This window comes from Acipenser ruthenus, chromosome 16 (assembly GCF_902713425.1).
Source record: "Acipenser ruthenus chromosome 16, fAciRut3.2 maternal haplotype, whole genome shotgun sequence".
NCBI classification, from domain to species: domain Eukaryota; kingdom Metazoa; phylum Chordata; class Actinopteri; order Acipenseriformes; family Acipenseridae; genus Acipenser; species Acipenser ruthenus.
In genome coordinates, this window is record NC_081204.1 from 1036229 (window position 1) to 1054937 (window position 18709).

Here is an 18709-nt window from a genome sequence, read left to right on the forward strand (position 1 = left end):
TCCCCATGGAAACGAGTAGTGTATGTTTTTTTTTTGTCTTATTTGTAGCATTTTTCTTAAAGTTTCTCTTTTTAAATTGTATTTAATATTGTGTATTCTTAATTTACTTACAACTTATATTTTTGCTTAAATATATTACATATTGTAAAAGCTTTACAATAACCGAGCAATGAAAAACATACAATAATACATTATAATAGAATGCTGTAGCCATTTTCAAAGAGCTTTTTTCAGCGCTGAAGTTCAGTAAAGGTACTGCAGTATGGTTTGCATTGTAAAACAACGTTTGCTGCATCTGCCCGCAGACAGGATAGCATTCACAGTTAATTTGGTAATAAGCGAACTGTAAGGTACATTAATAATAATAATAATAATAATAATAATAATAATAATAATAATAATAATAATAATAATCATCTCTTTAACCAGGACTCACAACTGAGTCGCCCCGTCTCGTTTACAGTGTTATGAAAATGCACACACAGCATTACAGCATGCAATAAACTCATCAGCGGAACCAATACCAAAGGGCTGTCATTATCCACCGCGAGAAGGTGAATCGCTGTTACACAGGAACTGCCGCTTGGTGTTTTGCAAGTATTTGCAGTGCATTGTTTTTTTTTTCAGTAGTATCGTTGGTTTGCTGGTTGACAGACTGAGCTGAGAAGCTCCCCCGTGCAGCGCTTCTGCAAATCGCAATTCAGTTCCGGTCATGGCCAACGCAGGTGGTGTTCAAACTAGTAGCACACTGAATTTCAACATCGGGGTACTGGGGCACATTGACAGCGGCAAAACCTCGCTAGCGAAGGCGCTGAGCACCACAGCTTCCACCGCAGCCTTTGATAAAAACCCGCAGTCCAAAGAGAGGGGTATTACTCTGGACTTGGGCTTCTCCTCGTTCACCGTGGATCTCCCGATCCATCTCAAGGAGCAATGCGGGCAGGCGGGCTACGAGCGGCTGCAGTTTACCCTGGTGGACTGCCCTGGGCATGCGTCTCTTATTCGCACCATCATTGGAGGTAGGAGGAATCGTCGTCGTGCTATTACTACCGTCTATTAGCGTGAGCGTCTGTACACCTGAGCTTGTTACCTAGACACACTGGGGCTAATCAAGCTGGTAGTAAAACCTGGAATGGGTGACGCTGCTGTGCAATAGAGCCCCTCCTGATTTTGGTGTCTAGCAGGGTGGCTAAGTAATTATAAAGCTCATAGTAAATCCAGGAATGGAGCAAACTGCTGTGCAATGGGGAACATTATTTCCACCCTTTCTTCCAGTAATATGCAAAGACTTACTTTGAACTGGACTGCAGAGATTTTGCAGCACTGCAAGTCAAAATAAATAAATACATACAATTGTAAGAGGAAAAACACGCAGGTATGGAAGTCCTAGAAGTAATCATTAGTGAGTCACTTGAGCCAGTGGTGTCAGAGTCCACTGCAGTGCACTGCCTTTTCAACCTGTTAGGACGATTATTAATCACAAACATGACACGTCACTGCATTGTCTTCCTATCACCTGAGGCTGGCACACCCACACCCTGGAACTGTACCTCTCTCAAGCAGAGCGCCACTGTGCTTGTTTTGTGAGGCAGTTAACAGCAGTATACACGAGTAAACTGAGACTACCAACACATATTCTGCTTGTAACCTGAGCCACATGTAAACCCAGGCCTCCAGTAAATGAGCCAGCTGTGGCATCTAGGCCTGTCTCTCTCAGTTACTTTTTACACAGAAGGCTGTTCCCTTTATAATGTCATGTTCAAGGTATCATTAAAGTCTGTTTGTGTGTGTGTGTGTGTGGGGGGGGGGTTTAATGCCCTGTATTCCTCATACTTGATGGCAGGTGCATTTTGAGAAGCACGTAAAGGACCCAATGAAATCTGGTACAATAAACTCTTTTTTAAAGAAAGTAGTGCACTAATTAGTCAGAAGGGGGCAGCAAACTCTATCTGTGAGTGTACCATTCAGCTGAGCAGGAAGACTCGAGCGGATTTCACAAAGTTTGTATTCATATTGCCCAACTTAACTTTCAGCTTGCACCCGAGTGTCAGCTCAGACTCTTGGCTGTGCTAAGACTGAAGCGATCCCCTTTTGGTGTCCCTTCCTGTGGATGCGTGGCACAGATCAGCAGGATCGGGAGCCAGTCGTGTTCTGCAATTCTAATTCCAATTCCAATTCCAATGAATCACAGAATACTACTCATTGCAATTTTGATCAATGATGTTGTGCTTGAATTGATTAAAAAAAAAAGGAACTTGAATTGATTTTAAAAAGGTAATGGACAAACAGGAATAGAGCACTCGCCCTGCACGTCACTGTGCAATTCTAAATGGTTTAATGTGAATAGAGCACTCGCCCTGCACGTCACTGTGCAATTCTAAATGGTTTAATGTGAATAGAGCACTCGCCCTGCACGTCACTGTGCAATTCTAAATGGTTTAATGTGAAGAGAGCACTCGCCCTGCACGTCACTGTGCAATTCTAAATGGTTTAATGTGAATAGAGCACTCGCCCTGCACGTCACTGTGCAATTCTAAATGGTTTAATGTGAATAGAGCACTCGCCCTGCACGTCACTGTGCAATTCTAAATGGATTAATGTGAATAGAGCACTCACCCTGCACGTCACTGTGCAATTCTAAATGGTTTAATGTGAATAGAGCACTCACCCTGCACGTCACTGTGCAATTCTAAATGGTTTAATGTGAATAGAGCACTCGCCCTGCACGTCACTGTGCAATTCTAAATGGTTTAATGTGAATAGAGCATCACAGCCCTTCAGTGTGGATGCAGGGGAGAGGTCAGCATTGTCCCTGAGAGTCACAGCCCTTCAGTGTGGATGCAGGGGAGAGGTCAGCATTGTCACTGGGTAGGAAGGCTGGAGCAGCCAGACAATGCTCTCTCTCTCTCTCTCTCACTCCACCCATCAGCACAATTTTTCCCACAGAAGTCATTCTGTTCATTTTTTTTTTCATCTCCATTCATCTTTTTCTGAAGCGAAACCACGCATGCACTCACACACACACACACACACACACACACACACGCTCTCCAGACAGACGGACAGACAGTCCTGGTTCGGTGAATCTGATAAGTCGTAATTGCTTCCTCTAGCTCCCTCTTATTACCACCACTCTGCTCCACCCCTCCACCTCCCTTCTCAGAGACAGTCCAGGGGCAAAATGAATCTAAATTAGGCCCTGATTGTTATGTGTTAAGTGATGTGACCAAACCACCTGGTACTGTAACCTGCTCAGATCTCAGAAAGATAACTAGCACTAGCAGAGAGGTCTGATCACTTCTTCTTGTGGTCTTCTAAGAGTTCACGAAGTCAATGAGGATCGTCAGTGTTTTGCCCCGTGGTGGAGTTTGAGTGTAAACCCCCTTCACTGTGAAATCTGTCAGCTGTTTTTTTTTAATAGATGCAATACCAATACCCAACAGCAGATGGCGCCCCTGTACCAGGAAAGGCTCTGAGTCTGTATTTTGACATCAGCATCCCTTCTGCTTGTGCTTCAGTATATACAAATGTTAGTCAGGCATACAGGCGCTGCCACTAAATCTGTCACCAGGGACAGGAATAATTCAAGCTCAACCACATATTTTTATTTATCGTGCTTGAGTTTTGATGTGAATAACGTCTCATTTCCATCTGAACCAATGAACCCTTGTGTTCTGCACACGCACGTTTCAGGGATTTGAAATGCGCGCGTCGCACCGAGAGTGTGCTTTACTCACCTCGCAGGGATGAGCCGGAGAGCCACATCCCGGCTATCGTACAAGATTTTACAGCAGAAAATGAAAAAAGGTTTTACAAAAGGTTTATATCATCTATTTAAGGACGTTTCGGACGTTCTTCGTCTTCAATAAATCATTTTTTAAATCATAGAAACCTTTTGTGTACATCTTTTCATTATTGTCATTTTGTACACTGCAGTTATATACCCTTTCACATTTCTGTATGTATATGTAATTGTATATGTATGCAGAGGATTATCCCATGTAAAGAAACGTATTCAGTGAATGGCTCTGCACTGTAGCTTAATGCTTAATGCAGCCCAGTTGCTGTCACCATTCTGCCTGTGGGGCCGTTGGTAATACGTTGAAAGCAGCCGAGTCCACGAAAGACGTACAATGAACTTATTCAAGAGAAAACTCAACTTATTGAACGTGCATGCTGATGAAAGAAAGAGCTGGTGGGACTGTTTTGGGTTCCTGTTACTGGCTGCTTTGTGTCTGCCCTGGGACTGTGCCCCCTATCTTTACCCCCTCCCCCCCAGCTCGGACAGGGAAGGAGGGAGTGTGCAGTGTTTGCCCTGGCAGAGCGAGGTGGCACAAATCCAGGTCTGACACGGGATATAGGGGGGACAGACTGGGGGATGCCAATGAGACTCCCATTGCACAGCAGTGTAATCCATTCCTGGTTTTACTGTGTTTAATAAGAAGACATACCTGAGCTTGTTACCTGCACACTGGGGCTAATCATCTCGTAGTCAAACCTGGAAGAAGTGCACTGAACTGGGGTGGAGGAGCTGGTTCCGGGGGTGCACATGCTGTGTGTGTTGGGGTGGTGGAGCTGGTTCCGGGGGTGCAGTTGATAGACGGGGTGCACATGCTGTGTGTGTTGGGGTGGTGGAGCTGGTTCCGGGGGTGCAGTTGATAGACGGGGTGCACATGCTGTGTGTGTTGGGGTGGAGGAGCTGGTTCCGGGGGTGCAGTTGATAGACGGGGTGCACATGCTGTGTGTGTTGGGGTGGAGGAGCTGGTTCCGGGGGTGCAGTTGATAGACGGGGTGCACATGCTGTGTGTGTTGGGGTGGTGGAGCTGGTTCCGGGGGTGCAGTTGATAGACGGGGTGCACATGCTGTGTGTGTTGGGGTGGTGGAGCTGGTTCCGGGGGTGCAGTTGATAGACGGGGTGCACATGCTGTGTGTGTTGGGGTGGAGGAGCTGGTTCCGGGGGTGCAGTTGATAGACGGGGTGCACATGCTGTGTGTGTTGGGGTGGAGGAGCTGGTTCCGGGGGTGCAGTTGATAGACGGGGTGCACATGCTGTGTGTGTTGGGGTGGTGGAGCTGGTTCCGGGGGTGCAGTTGATAGACGGGGTGCACATGCTGTGTGTGTTGGGGTGGTGGAGCTGGTTCCGGGGGTGCAGTTGATAGACGGGGTGCACATGCTGTGTGTGTTGGGGTGGAGGAGCTGGTTCCGGGGGTGCAGTTGATAGACGGGGTGCACATGCTGTGTGTGTTGGGGTGGAGGAGCTGGTTCCGGGGGTGCAGTTGATAGACGGGGTGCACATGCTGTGTGTGTTGGGGTGGAGGAGCTGGTTCCGGGGGTGCAGTTGATAGACGGGGTGCACATGCTGTGTGTGTTGGGGTGGAGGAGCTGGTTCCGGGGGTGCAGTTGATAGACGGGGTGCACATGCTGTGTGTGTTGGGGTGGTGGAGCTGGTTCCGGGGGTGCAGTTGATAGACGGGGTGCACATGCTGTGTGTGTTGGGGTGGTGGAGCTGGTTCCGGGGGTGCAGTTGATAGACGGGGTGCACATGCTGTGTGTGTTGGGGTGGAGGAGCTGGTTCCGGGGGTGCAGTTGATAGACGGGGTGCACATGCTGTGTGTGTTGGGGTGGTGGAGCTGGTTCCGGGGGTGCAGTTGATAGACGGGGTGCACATGCTGTGTGTGTTGGGGTGGTGGAGCTGGTTCCGGGGGTGCAGTTGATAGACGGGGTGCACATGCTGTGTGTGTTGGGGTGGTGGAGCTGGTTCCGGGGGTGCAGTTGATAGACGGGGTGCACATGCTGTGTGTGTTGGGGTGGAGGAGCTGGTTCCGGGGGTTCAGTTGATAGACGGGGTGCACATGCTGTGTGTGTTGGGGTGAGGCGGTGGATATGAAAGCTGTAAGAGGTGCCCAGCTGCTTTGCTTGCTTCTTCCCGCTCCCAGTCTCCGAGCCAGTTTATTCAGCGCCTGCAGGGTTATTTTTAACAAGAATTCCCGCTTGATACTAATACTTCCTCTCCAGTGGAACGGTGTAGATTCAAAATCCTTGCAATTCAAAGAAGAAGAAGAAAAAACAGCTTTGTCTATATACTTTTTATGTTTCTTGTTTAAAACTTCAAGAAAAAAAGTAAAGTAAGTTTAAAAATCTATTATTATTGTTACATGTAAGAAAAAAAGACAATATTTCCTGAAACAGGAGATGTGGTAGAGAAAGAATAATTCTTGTAATGTAAATAAGACATCCTTCTCACTGAAGCCAAGGGACTGGAAGAAAGGGCAGTCTGTCTGGGACGTCCAGAAAGCAGATGAAGTTGATTAAGACGGGGAGCTCGTGCCCGAAAGCAGATGGGGGGGGGGATTAATTGGAGTGTTTCCGAGCCTCTCTGCAAAGGGAAGGGCACGCTAAACAGACTGACTCTGCCCCGGAGAGACTGAGCCAGACCCCAGCAACGCTCCAGCTTGTCAGCTCTGTGTTTTTGTCCTGGGTTCTTAATGTAAACTGTGATTTCTCTCTCCCCCCCCCCCCATCCTCCTTCCCTCCTCCCGGATAGCCTCGGAAATCGGAAATGTAAAAGCTGTAAAACAGACCTTGATTATTTTCATACTCCAAGATATTTATACAGCACAGCACTACAGATCCGCCCCTGAGTTACATCTCAGGGGCTTTCTTACAGGGAGGCTGTGTCTGTCTCTCTCTCTCTCTGTCTTTCTCTCTGTCTGTCTCTCCGTTCCTGCTGGTTGGAAGGATGTGATGGCTTTTATGAACCAAAATAAAAAAAAAACTTATAAAAAAAATAAAATATAAAAAAACTTATGTTGACGTGCCAACAGTGTCCACGAGGGAAAAGGTCAACATTTCGACAATATTTCTATTATTATTAAACATTTCTCATTTCTCCCCTGTATATTGAATGGGTGTCTCCTGAGTTCACTGCAGGTGTCAGGAGCCTATGGTGTATATGTGAGGAAATCCAGTGTGAGATTGAACCCAGGCTCCCTGCGTGACTCCCTGCAGTGCGCTCCAGACTGTAGTGCATACAGCAGCAGGTGAGGCGCATGGCATCCCTTCGTTCAGCTTTGTGACTAACGACCTCACTGTGCCCCCCAGGTGCCCAGATCATTGACCTGATGCTGCTGGTGGTGGACGTGATGAAGGGGGTGCAGACCCAGACGGCGGAGTGCCTGGTGATCGGGGAGATGGCCTGCCCGCGCATGGTGGTCGTCCTCAACAAGACTGACCTGCTGCCAGCGGCCAAGAGGCAGGGAGCCATCGACAAGATGAGCAAGAGACTGCACAAGACACTGGAGAACACCAGGTACAGCACAGCACTGACACGACCACGCACACTGACACACACACACTGTCATTCACTATCGACAAGATGAGCAAGAGACTGCACAAGACACTGGAGAACACCAGGTACAGCACAGCACTGACACGACCACGCACACTGACACACACACACTGTCATTCACTATCGACAAGATGAGCAAGAGACTGCACAAGACACTGGAGAACACCAGGTACAGCACAGCACTGACACGACCACGCACACTGACACACACACACTGTCATTCACTATCGACAAGATGAGCAAGAGACTGCACAAGACACTGGAGAACACCAGGTACAGCACAGCACTGACACGACCATGCACACTGACACACACACACTGTCATTCACTATCGACAAGATGAGCAAGAGACTGCACAAGACACTGGAGAACACCAGGTACAGCACAGCACTGACACGACCACACACACTGACACACACACACTGTCATTCACTATCGACAAGATGAGCAAGAGACTGCACAAGACACTGGAGAACACCAGGTACAGCACAGCACTGACACGACCACGCACACTGACACACACACACTGTCATTCACTATCGACAAGATGAGCAAGAGACTGCACAAGACACTGGAGAACACCAGGTACAGCACAGCACTGACACGACCATGCACACTGACACACACACACTGTCATTCACTATCGACAAGATGAGCAAGAGACTGCACAAGACACTGGAGAACACCAGGTACAGCACAGCACTGACACGACCACGCACACTGACACACACACACTGTCATTCACTATCGACAAGATGAGCAAGAGACTGCACAAGACACTGGAGAACACCAGGTACAGCACAGCACTGACACGACCACGCACACTGACACACACACACTGTCATTCACTATCGACAAGATGAGCAAGAGACTGCACAAGACACTGGAGAACACCAGGTACAGCACAGCACTGACAAGACCACGCACACTGACACACACACACTGTCATTCACTATCGACAAGATGAGCAAGAGACTGCACAAGACACTGGAGAACACCAGGTACAGCACAGCACTGACACGACCACGCACACTGACACACACACACTGTCATTCACTATCGACAAGATGAGCAAGAGACTGCACAAGACACTGGAGAACACCAGGTACAGCACAGCACTGACACGACCACGCACACTGACACACACACACTGTCATTCACTATCGACAAGATGAGCAAGAGACTGCACAAGACACTGGAGAACACCAGGTACAGCACAGCACTGACACACACACACTGTCATTCACTATCGACAAGATGAGCAAGAGACTGCACAAGACACTGGAGAACACCAGGTACAGCACAGCACTGACACGACCACGCACACTGACACACACACACTGTCATTCACTATCGACAAGATGAGCAAGAGACTGCACAAGACACTGGAGAACACCAGGTACAGCACAGCACTGACACGACCACACACACTGACACACACACACTGATACACACACTGGCACACACACACAATGTATATTACTGTATTTACAAAGGAGAGCCTCCCGCTGCCCTGTGTGACAGAGAGAGGGTGTGCTGGCATGAACTGCCCCCGTCTTCTTCAGCGTTCTGGGCTGTGGTCGATCACAGTCTTGTGGTTGATCACAAGACCGAATCGCAGCCAATTTCTTCTCCTTTCTGATCCACAAGGCCCCCGGGGGGCTGCAGGCAGCAAGCAGTACACTTTCTGAGTGTGCACAATGGGTTAGCCTTTGATGGCTACAGTGACTGAAGCACTGGCTGGAAGATCAGCAGTCATGAGACCCGGTCTGGTGACAGTGTGTCTGCATGGAGCTCACAAATGCATAATCACAACGTGAGTCTAGAGTGTGTACACGTGTACGCAGGATCTGTAGAGGGTGTTTCCCCTGAACAGAAAGCGCGTCCGCACACTGCTCTGTGGAATGACGTCACAGAGGCTCTTAGCTATATATTTTATATTTATTTATGAAACCCCGCCAGGTTCCATGGCTGTCCCATCATCCCGGTGGCTGCGAAGCCTGGGGGTCCTGAGGCTCCTGACACAGAGGTGGCCCAGGGGGTGCCTGAACTGATTGAGGTAAATCTATAAGTTGGGGGTGTAAAAGACTCTATAGGCCCTCCTATTTTATTTATTATTTTAAAACAAGATGACTTTAGCTTTCTACCATTGACATTTTTTTAATTTCTATTTTTTGGTTGTTGTTGTTGATGTTAACATTGTAACAAAAAAAAATACTTTAGACAATAATTGGGTCCAAGTTTTTCAATTTGTGATGATCTTTTTAGCCTGTTAAAATACTTTGCAATGAGTTCCATGCAGAAAACCCAGCCACATCCACTGAAGGTTGTTTTCACTGATCCCCCTCCCCAGCTGCTAAAGGCCCAGACCTACCTCCCTCGCAGAGACCCCTCAGGGCCCTTCCTGATGGCTGTGGATCACTGCTTCTCAATCCGGGGCCAGGGGACTGTGATGACAGGCACTGTGCTGCAGGGGGCAGTCTCCATCAACGACAGCATTGAGATTCCTGCACTCAAGGTAACTCTCTCACCTCTCACTGTCTCGTACCTACACAGGGACGCTCTCGCTCTCTTGTACCCACACGGCGACGCTCTCGCTCTCTCGTACCCACACAGCGACGCTCTCGCTGTCTCGTACCCACACAGTGACGCTCTCGCTGTCTCGTACCCACACAGTGACGCTCTCGCTGTCTCATACCCACACAGCGACACTCTCGCTCTCTCGTACCCACACAGCGACGCTCTCACTGTCTCGTACCCACACAGCGACGCTCTCGCTGTCTCGTACCCACACAGGGACGCTTTCACTGTCTCGTACCCTCACAGTGACGCTCTCGCTGTCTCGTACCCACACAGGGACGCTCTCGCTCTCTTGTACCCACACGGCGACGCTCTCGCTCTCTCGTACCCACACAGCGACGCTCTCGCTGTTTCGTACCCACACAGTGACGCTCTCGCTGTCTCGTACCCACACAGCGACGCTCTCGCTGTCTCGTACCCACACAGCGACGCTCTCGCTGTCTCGTACCCACACAGTGACGCTCTCCCTGTCTCGTACCCACACTGTGACACATATGCTTCCTCTCCTCACTTCCCCACAATCAGACTTGAGGGGTACCTTTCAGAAGCAGTTAGTGGATGTGATATGAAGCAGCCCTTTGAAGGTGTTGTTAATGGTTTTGCGTGTTATAAAGATATTCTGTCTTGGTTTGGTGATTGAGGTAAAGTTACAAACACATGAGGGAAATGTGAAAAGCTGAACCAGGAGACTACAGAGTGAAAGGTGTCTCTGAAGAGCCAGTGAAAAGCATTGTAATTGGTCAATTCAGCGACATCCCTTTGCAATACACCAATCGCAGCGCTCTTTAGATATCGTACGTGGTTTGTGGGTGGAGCGAGTACTGGATAGAAGTGGCCGTGGTTTTCCTGGGGAGTGTTATGCGCTGCACTGCGTCCTCTTTACAAACTTTCAAAACCCCCCCAAAAAACCCTGCTGACCCCTGGGTGACCCTTGTGACCGGTGGGTCCTGTCGCAGTGACATCGTATCCAAGCTCTGCTAACGAGTCTGGACAGTGCTGACCCTGTGCCCTGGCCAGGCTGGCGAGAGTTCATCTAAACAACATACAGAATAAACACACTCGCCTCTCCAGGGAGGGGGCATGGCTCGACTCTTCACTACACCCCCCCCCCCCACCCTCACCCCCAGCATCTGGGAGCGATTACTGCAGCTAATGGTGGGAAACAAAAAATAAAAAACAAAAAATGATTATCCCTGTGGAGTCCCTGAGTGTGATTCCTGAGCTTAACGGAAGTGCTCCCTCCCCATTCAAAGAGGATGCCTCCTGAAAGAGAAGCTCCCCTTCCTGCAGAAACATTTTCAAAACGAAATTAATAAACCGCGCTGGGCACTGGCATTGGCAGCGGCTCTGGAAAAGTTTCCGGAAAAGGACTTTCATTTAGAAATCCAGGAAAAAAGCAGCTCTTTAAAATGGGATTTCTTGTGGATTGTATGCCAGGTTCTTATAGAGAAATCTTTCCTGTGTGCGTGTGCGTGTGATTGTCTTCTCTGCAGTGCTAATTAGATCACAGCAATTTGTTCCTAAGCGGGACTGTGGCAGCCAGAGCTGGCCTGTGATTGGACGGAAGTTCAGGAGTTTACTCGGGGGGGGGGGGGGGCAGCTAAGCGCTTCCTGCTAATACAAGCCAGACTCTGTGCAACACACAGACAGTCGCTGACAAGCACACACATGCGCACGCACACACACACACACACACACACACACTGAGACACTCGCTGACAAGCACACTGTACACACACACACACACACACACACTGTACACACACACACACACACCCTTATTACAGCACTGCAGAGCTGAGAATGCAGTGTGTAGACTAGTGCTCATTATTATTAATGTGCTGGTAATGACAGCGCTGCAGAGCTGAGAATGCAGTGTGTAGACTAGTGCTCATTATTATTAATGTGCTGGTAATGACAGCGCTGCAGAGCTGAGAATGGAGTGTGTAGACTAGTGCTCATTATTATTAATGTGCTGGTAATGACAGCGCTGCAGAGCTGAGAATGCAGTGTGTAGACTAGTGCTCATTATTATTAATGTGCTGGTAATGACAGCGCTGCAGAGCTGAGAATGCAGTGTGTAGACTAGTGCTCATTATTATTAAGGTGCTGGAGAGCTGAGAAAGGAGTGTTTAGAAGCTGGAATGAACAAAAAAAAAAAACAACCTGATATAAGCAGGTGATCTGGTATAATTAGAACCTGTTGCTACAGTAACCAAAATCCACTCTGATAAAGACAAAGATACCCTTGAATCCAGAAATAACTTAATAACGTCTTGTTGAGTGTGTGAGTGAGTGAGTGAGAGAGTGAGCCAGTGTGTGGGCGAGTGTGAGAGTTAGAGTGAGTGTGAGTGTGAGGTGAGTGAGAGTGTGTGTGTGAGTGAGTGAGTGAGTGTACACTAGCTTTCTTACCATTCACGCTGAGAGCCTCACTTTGTTAGGAAGGTGGTGCAGTACGAGAGCTCGTTTAAGGATCTCAAGTTTAAGATAGCTTGCAGTTAAAAGGTAGGATTCGAGGTCTTTAGTTATTCACCCGATGAACCCAAGTGTCCCAATGATTCAGCATCAACGCCCCACCACTCTCTGTGTAAAGAAGTGTCTCCTAACACCCTGTCCTTCATTCTCCACCTGTTGAAACTACCAAGGTACTTACCTGCCCCCCCCCCCGCGGCATGCTGTCACAAACCAGTCCACCCCGTTACCCTCCTGCGAGGGCTGTGGAGGTCGTGACCCTTGACCCCGCTGTGGAACTGTAAAGGTGAGCCCGGGGGCGCCTGGGTTGGATCAGTTAATCCCTCTCCAAGGAAACGGCGGCTCCTCGAACGACACAGACACACTAATCTCTCCCCACGCTCAGCCTTGATTCGTCTGCCTGCCTGCCTGCCAGCTTTGCTTTTTTAATTTGGTAAATGGAGCTCCAGATCCTTCCATGCATTCATGACAGGCACAGTATCTGCTTTCAGTGGCACAGATTTCAGCAACTCCTTCTTAGTAGATTACACTTGCACAGTGCATTCTGCCCGTTCAGTACCATGCATTTATGTTGTTTGTAGTCTTTTTTTGTTTTTTTTTACCATGCTGTGCTGTACGTCTCTGTGATTTACCATCTAGATTACATGGCAAGTTTGCACATTAGCTGTTCCCCACAGAGTAAAACTTATATCAAGTTTGAATTTTTGATGTGCTGTACCATACCTCTCTAGGCTTTACTCCAATGCTTCAGCGTGCTTTATTACACTTTGCTGTGCTTTTACTGTTGCAAAGTCTTTCTAAGGGAGCTGAGCTTTGAGATGGCGGAGGAGCATCTTGTTCTCAGGGCTGTCCTGGGAAACGGTGCAGACAGGATCCGCAAGGCAGCCTAGCGGTAACTGTGCTCTGGTGCCAAGCTCAATTAGCAGCACTAACCAACAGAATTAGGTTTCCAATAACACAATTAGAGGTAACTTTTAAAAGGGCCGGGGGCTGGGGAATGATTTAACGTTGTTAAGAATCTTTTTTCAGCTTGAAGATACCCCGGGTGCGTGTCACAGTCAAATAGACCTGTTAAGCTGGAACATTTGTAGCCGTTTCTGTTTTTCTAGGATTTATTTTTCTAGGATTTTTAAGACAACAGATTGAATAAGACTCCTATTGCATAGCAGTTTCACCTGTTCCAGGTTTTACTAAGAGCTTGATTAGCCCCAGTGTGTGTGTGTGTAACAAGCTCAGTGGTGTCTTATTAAACTCATTGTAAAAGCAGGAACGGTTCAAACCGCTATGCAGTGGGAGTCTTATTCCCATCCCTACAGGCACTGGAGCTGGCTCATACCGGTACACTGCCCACACTGACTGCGATGCTTTCTTTATTAACACACTGAATGCTTGTATTTTTATTGTGATCCTTTAGGTGACCCGCAAGGTGAAGTCCATGCAGATGTTCCACAAGGCGGTTAGCTCGGCCATGCAGGGGGACCGTGTGGGGGTGTGCGTGACCCAATTTGACCCCAAGCAGCTGGAGAGGGGGCTGGTGTGCACCCCTGAATCGCTCCGCACCATCTACGCAGCCGTCATCTCTGTCAGAAAGATAGCCTACTTCAAGGGAGCGCTGCACACCAAGAGCAAGTTTCACATCACTGTGGGGCACGAGACCGTCATGGGGCGGGTCACTTTCTTCAGACACGCCCCCTCGGAACCCCGCACAGAGCCAGACCCCGCCCCCTCCGCTGGGGAGGACCCCGCCCCTTTTCAGTTTGAGAGGGAGTATCTCTACCAAGAGGAGTACCTGATTGGCCAGCCCAGGCAGGAGGGCGGGGACAGCGACGGGAAACCCGCCGCCCCCAAGCAGCAGGACGAGAAGCAGTGGGCCCTGTTGGAGTTTGAGAAGCCGGTCACATGCCCCCGGCTCTGCCTGGTGATTGGCTCCAAGCTGGACACGGATATCCACAGCAACACCTGCCGGCTGGCCTTCCACGGAGTGCTGCTGGAGGGCTTTGAGGAAAAGAACTACCCTGAGTGCTCTCTGCCTCGGCTCCGAGTCTACAAGAGCAAGCACAAGGAGGGTCAGGTGGAGAGGGTAGGCTGGTCTGGACTGGGCTTCCCAGCTAATGGTTTAGGGGTGCAGGTTTTTTATTGCACTGCTTTCAGGTTCAATTTAGATTATTTATTTCTGGTTACGCTTTAAAATAATGGCTGCAAATTCCTCTGAATTCCAGTGCATTAGCTGCTGTTCCTGTGGTGATCCACTTGAGTTCATTATGAATTTGTGCCCATTTTAAAAAACTCCCATACAATTCCTATGAAACTCAATTAATAGGAATTTGCAGCCTTTATTTAAAAGTGTTACCTTTTTTTTTTTTTACACTAAGCATATACTCCAGTAGCCCTTATAAAAGTTGACTGGAGTAAATGAGCACAGTGTTATTGCAGTGTCCCCATGTACTGTGCATTTGCCAGGGTTTGCCATACCTCTCTGTGCTTTACAATGCATGCCTATGCTTTACCATGCTTTCACTGTACTTCAGTACACTTTGCTATGCTTCTACTGTGGAAAACATTTTTAAGGATGCAAAACATACCCCAATACCTGGATGGCTTTGAAACAGCAGCAGAGACTTGGTTTGTGATTGAGAGGAATGTGGAGGCATGGTGCAGCCCTGCCAGAGAAGGCGTGTGTCTCTGTGAGTGTGTGCTTGCCTGTGAGGGAGTGCTTGTTTGTTTGCGTGTGGAATGTGGCGCTGTGCCCTCTCTCGGTGCGTTGCGTGCCGGGGGTATTGTACATGCATGTAAACACGCCGACGCCAGGGTGGCATGCCTTACCTGGTCGCCCGTCTGGGAATGGCGTTGTTTGGTCACACCTGGGTGCAGCAGGAATGCCCACAACTGACTTCCTAATCAGCAGCATCGCTCAGACACTCTGGGGGCTGTGACTAACCTGGAGCTCTGAAGAATGTGCTGAACGCTCCCTGCAGGGCGCTCTCAGGTCTACAATGTGCAGGTTTGGAAGAAGCACATCTTCTAACCAGGGTTCAGTTCCAAGTCCTTTTTAAAATCAATTCCCAATCCCAATACCCTTTTATTCGATTCCAACACGTCGTCGATCAAAATAGCAATTAGCAGTGCTCTGTTAAAACGAGCTTCTCACCATGGCAACAAATTACTAGCGCTGAAGTCCCTGTTAATCAGTTAAATTGACTTCAAATGGAAGCAGTTGAAGAATCATCAGTTATTATGTCTCTAAAATATCAATTCCAATTCCTTTGAAGAATTGAAAAACAGGAACTGACCCTGACCCTGGTGAAGCTGTATTTTCACTGTAAAACAAGGTGTCCTGTACAGTAGTCTCCGCGTATAGGAACGCCTCCTAAGAGAACTCTCTTGTGGGGAAACTGATTTTTCCCCATTGGAAATGCTCCGGCTAAAGGAACAGGAACTTTGCTTAAAAGAACACCTTTGCCTCCCAGGAAGCCTGTTCCTGCTTTATAGCATGCCTGGTCAGTACTGCTTCTTCCAGGATTGGGATCTGCTCAGATCTCAGTAAGCAAAGCAGCAGCAGGGTCAGGCCTGATCTCTGTTTATTTAAGTCATTGCAAAACTAATCTGTTCTATTTTAGCTACATGACATTCAGGGAGCGAGCTTTCTTTCTTTCTGTTTGTGAATGTTTTGCTTATCGTTGTGTTTATTGCAAAGTTTGAAAGCAGGATATTCGTCAGTAAGAGAGAGAGACAGACAGAGAGAGGGAGACAGTGGAGACTCATTTTATCAGTGCAGACCTGGAGCAAGTGTGGGCGAGTTCCAGATTACGCGATAATATCAAGAACAAACAAACAACAACAAAAGCAGCCTGGCAGAAATGCAAGCGATCTGATGAAGGGACTGTGCTGCATTTGAAGCCGTGCCAGGCATTCTTCACTCAGCTCAGACGTTTTCTGATGATTCATTTAAAAACAAATAAAAAGACTCTTTATCATACATTCAAACACACCAAATTCCAAAAAAAAAACTATATGAAACCTAAGAAGACAAAAACTAAAAATGTCAGAACCTAAGTTCATCTACTTCACTTTGTCAGGACTGGTCAGAAACCTTATAGCCATAATTAGAAATATCAGTGGAGGACACTAAATTATAATATCCAGAATCACGGGGATCCTTTAAGATCCAACATAACAACGTTTTGAGATGAATCAACTACTAGGAATCGGATGAGCTTAGATGAGTTTAACAACCAACTCTGGTATCTCCACTCTCTGAGTGTCTAGCCAGTACTTTTAGTGCAGCACAGAAAAGAGGGCATTTTCTGTAAATTAAGTGGCGACAGAGGGAAGGAGACACTTCTTCACACAGAGTGGTGAGAGTATGGAATGGGTTATCAAGGATACCTAGCCATGCTGTTGATGCTGAATCACTGGGATCCTTTAATATCCAACTTGACACAGTTTTGAGATGAATCAACTACGTGGCACCAGGCGAGCTTAGATGGGCCGAATGGCCTCCTCTTGTTTTGCAGTTTTTCTTATACTCTCTGTTTGTCTGGCTGGCTTCCAGGTGGCAGACGACTACACTGTGATTGGACGAAACCTTTTCAAGAAGGAGACCAACATCCAGCTGTTCGTGGGGTTAAAGGTCACACTGTCGACAGGGGAGCGCGGGGTCATCGAGGGGGGCTTCGGGCAGAGCGGCAAGATGAAGATCCGAATCCCAGGTGAGTGAGCGCAGGGGCTGGAGCTGCGCTGCAGGAGTCTCAGCGAGGATGAGCCAGTCCAGTCAGATCTTTAATCCTCCTCACTGTTTCATGGCCTTTGCTATCATTCTGAGTGATGGTGCTGTGGCTCCTCCAGCATCAAGTTATTATCAGGTTGCCTTAAATGTATGTATTATTATACATAGAGTGGTAATGTATTAGGGTTTGCATTGAGAAAACTATTCTAAAAAAAGAAAGAAGCAAAGAAAGCTTGCATGCATGTGCTGGTAAAATAAACATGAGGCTGCTAACACGATGAATCGATCAGCGAATGTTTAACACAGGCTCGTGTAATCAAGGGATTGGCAGCTGCAGCTCTAGCAGCGAGCGTGCTCCTGGGCGCTGTGCAGATTGCTTGTTTGTGTTCTGGTCAGTGTGGACAGTGTCCTGGGCGCTGTGCAGATTGCTTGTTTGAGTTCCGGTCAGTGTGGACAGTGTCCTGGGCGCTGTGCAGATTGCTTGTTTGTGTTCCGGTCAGTGTGGACAGTGTCCTGGGCGCTGTGCAGATTGCTTGGTTGTGTTCTGGTCAGTGTGGACAGTGTCCTGGGCGCTGTGCAGATTGCTTGTTTGTGTTTTGGTCAGTGTGGACAGTGTCCTGGGCGCTGTGCAGATTGCTTGTTTGTGTTCTGGTCAGTGTGGACAGCGTCCTGGGCGCTGTGCAGATTGCTTGTTTGTGTTCTGGTCAGTGTGGACAGTGTCCTGGGCATGGGTGTGATTAATGCCCTGCCCTCCCGCTCTTGATTGTTATTTCTGTCCCTTCTCCCCCTTCTCCCTCCGACTCGTACTCCGGTCAGGATGTGGTTGAGGAATCGGCCAGGAATCCAGGCAGGTTCCTGTGCTCTCATCCACTCTCCTGTGGGTGCTGTTAATGATCGGAGCTGGAGAGAGAGCTCTCTCAGCCCAGCCTTGGTTGGCTATAACCCTAACCCTGTGCTGATACTCGTACTCGGATTTATCGGCAGTTAAGTTCTTTCTGACCTTCCTCTCCCCGTTCTCTTGCTTCCTGTGTTACATGTGCTGTAATAGGACCCTCCACAAACAACACACTTTGGGTGGGCATAATTACTTGTTGCACAGGAAGTCAAACTCTTCTTCTTGTATATACTTTGTGTATCATTTTCTGTTTCATCCTGGTGGCTTTTTAAAACACCCCTGATGTCTCTCGCACCTGCCTCCTCTCTAAGTACAACAGATACACCAGTGTGTAACCATTAACCTGTCCCCCTGAAATACTACTGGATGAAATGGCTGCCTTCTGCCTAATTATTAGTCAGTGCTATATCGCACTAGACGGGCTCACTTATTAACATGAAGTTCTATTAGTGTGAAAACAATTGCATCCCATAAGAAACAGAAGCGACTGTCCGAATTCATTTCGATAGCAATCATATGCTTTTTATTTGCTAGTCTCTCAAGCAGCCTGTTAATGTAGCTTGTTTGTTTGTTTGTTTGTTTGTTTGTCATTTTTTTCTTGCACTTTAAATCATCTGCCTCCTGACATTCCTGGGAAGTTGTAGTGGAATTCTTTCCGGAGATTAAGATGGTTAACTGCATCTCTGTTT

General features: G+C 48.1%; 1 protein-coding gene across 2 annotated transcripts in view; it reads left to right on the top strand.

The window, feature by feature from the left end:
- Positions 1-433: 433 nt before the first annotated feature.
- eefsec (eukaryotic elongation factor, selenocysteine-tRNA-specific) overlaps positions 434-18709 on the top strand; it is a 24281-nt gene continuing 6005 nt past the window's right edge. The window contains exons 1-6 of one of the 2 annotated variants that reach the window (XM_058988281.1): positions 434-1019; positions 7101-7308; positions 9310-9406; positions 9701-9865; positions 13814-14479; positions 16952-17108. In XM_058988281.1, the coding sequence (XP_058844264.1) occupies positions 713-1019; positions 7101-7308; positions 9310-9406; positions 9701-9865; positions 13814-14479; positions 16952-17108 (1600 nt within the window). In that variant the 5' untranslated portion in view covers positions 434-712. Of the gene's footprint in view, positions 1020-6686; positions 6841-7100; positions 7309-9309; positions 9407-9700; positions 9866-13813; positions 14480-16951; positions 17109-18709 lie in introns of those variants that run through there. The other variant, XM_058988282.1, reaches the window with a different exon arrangement.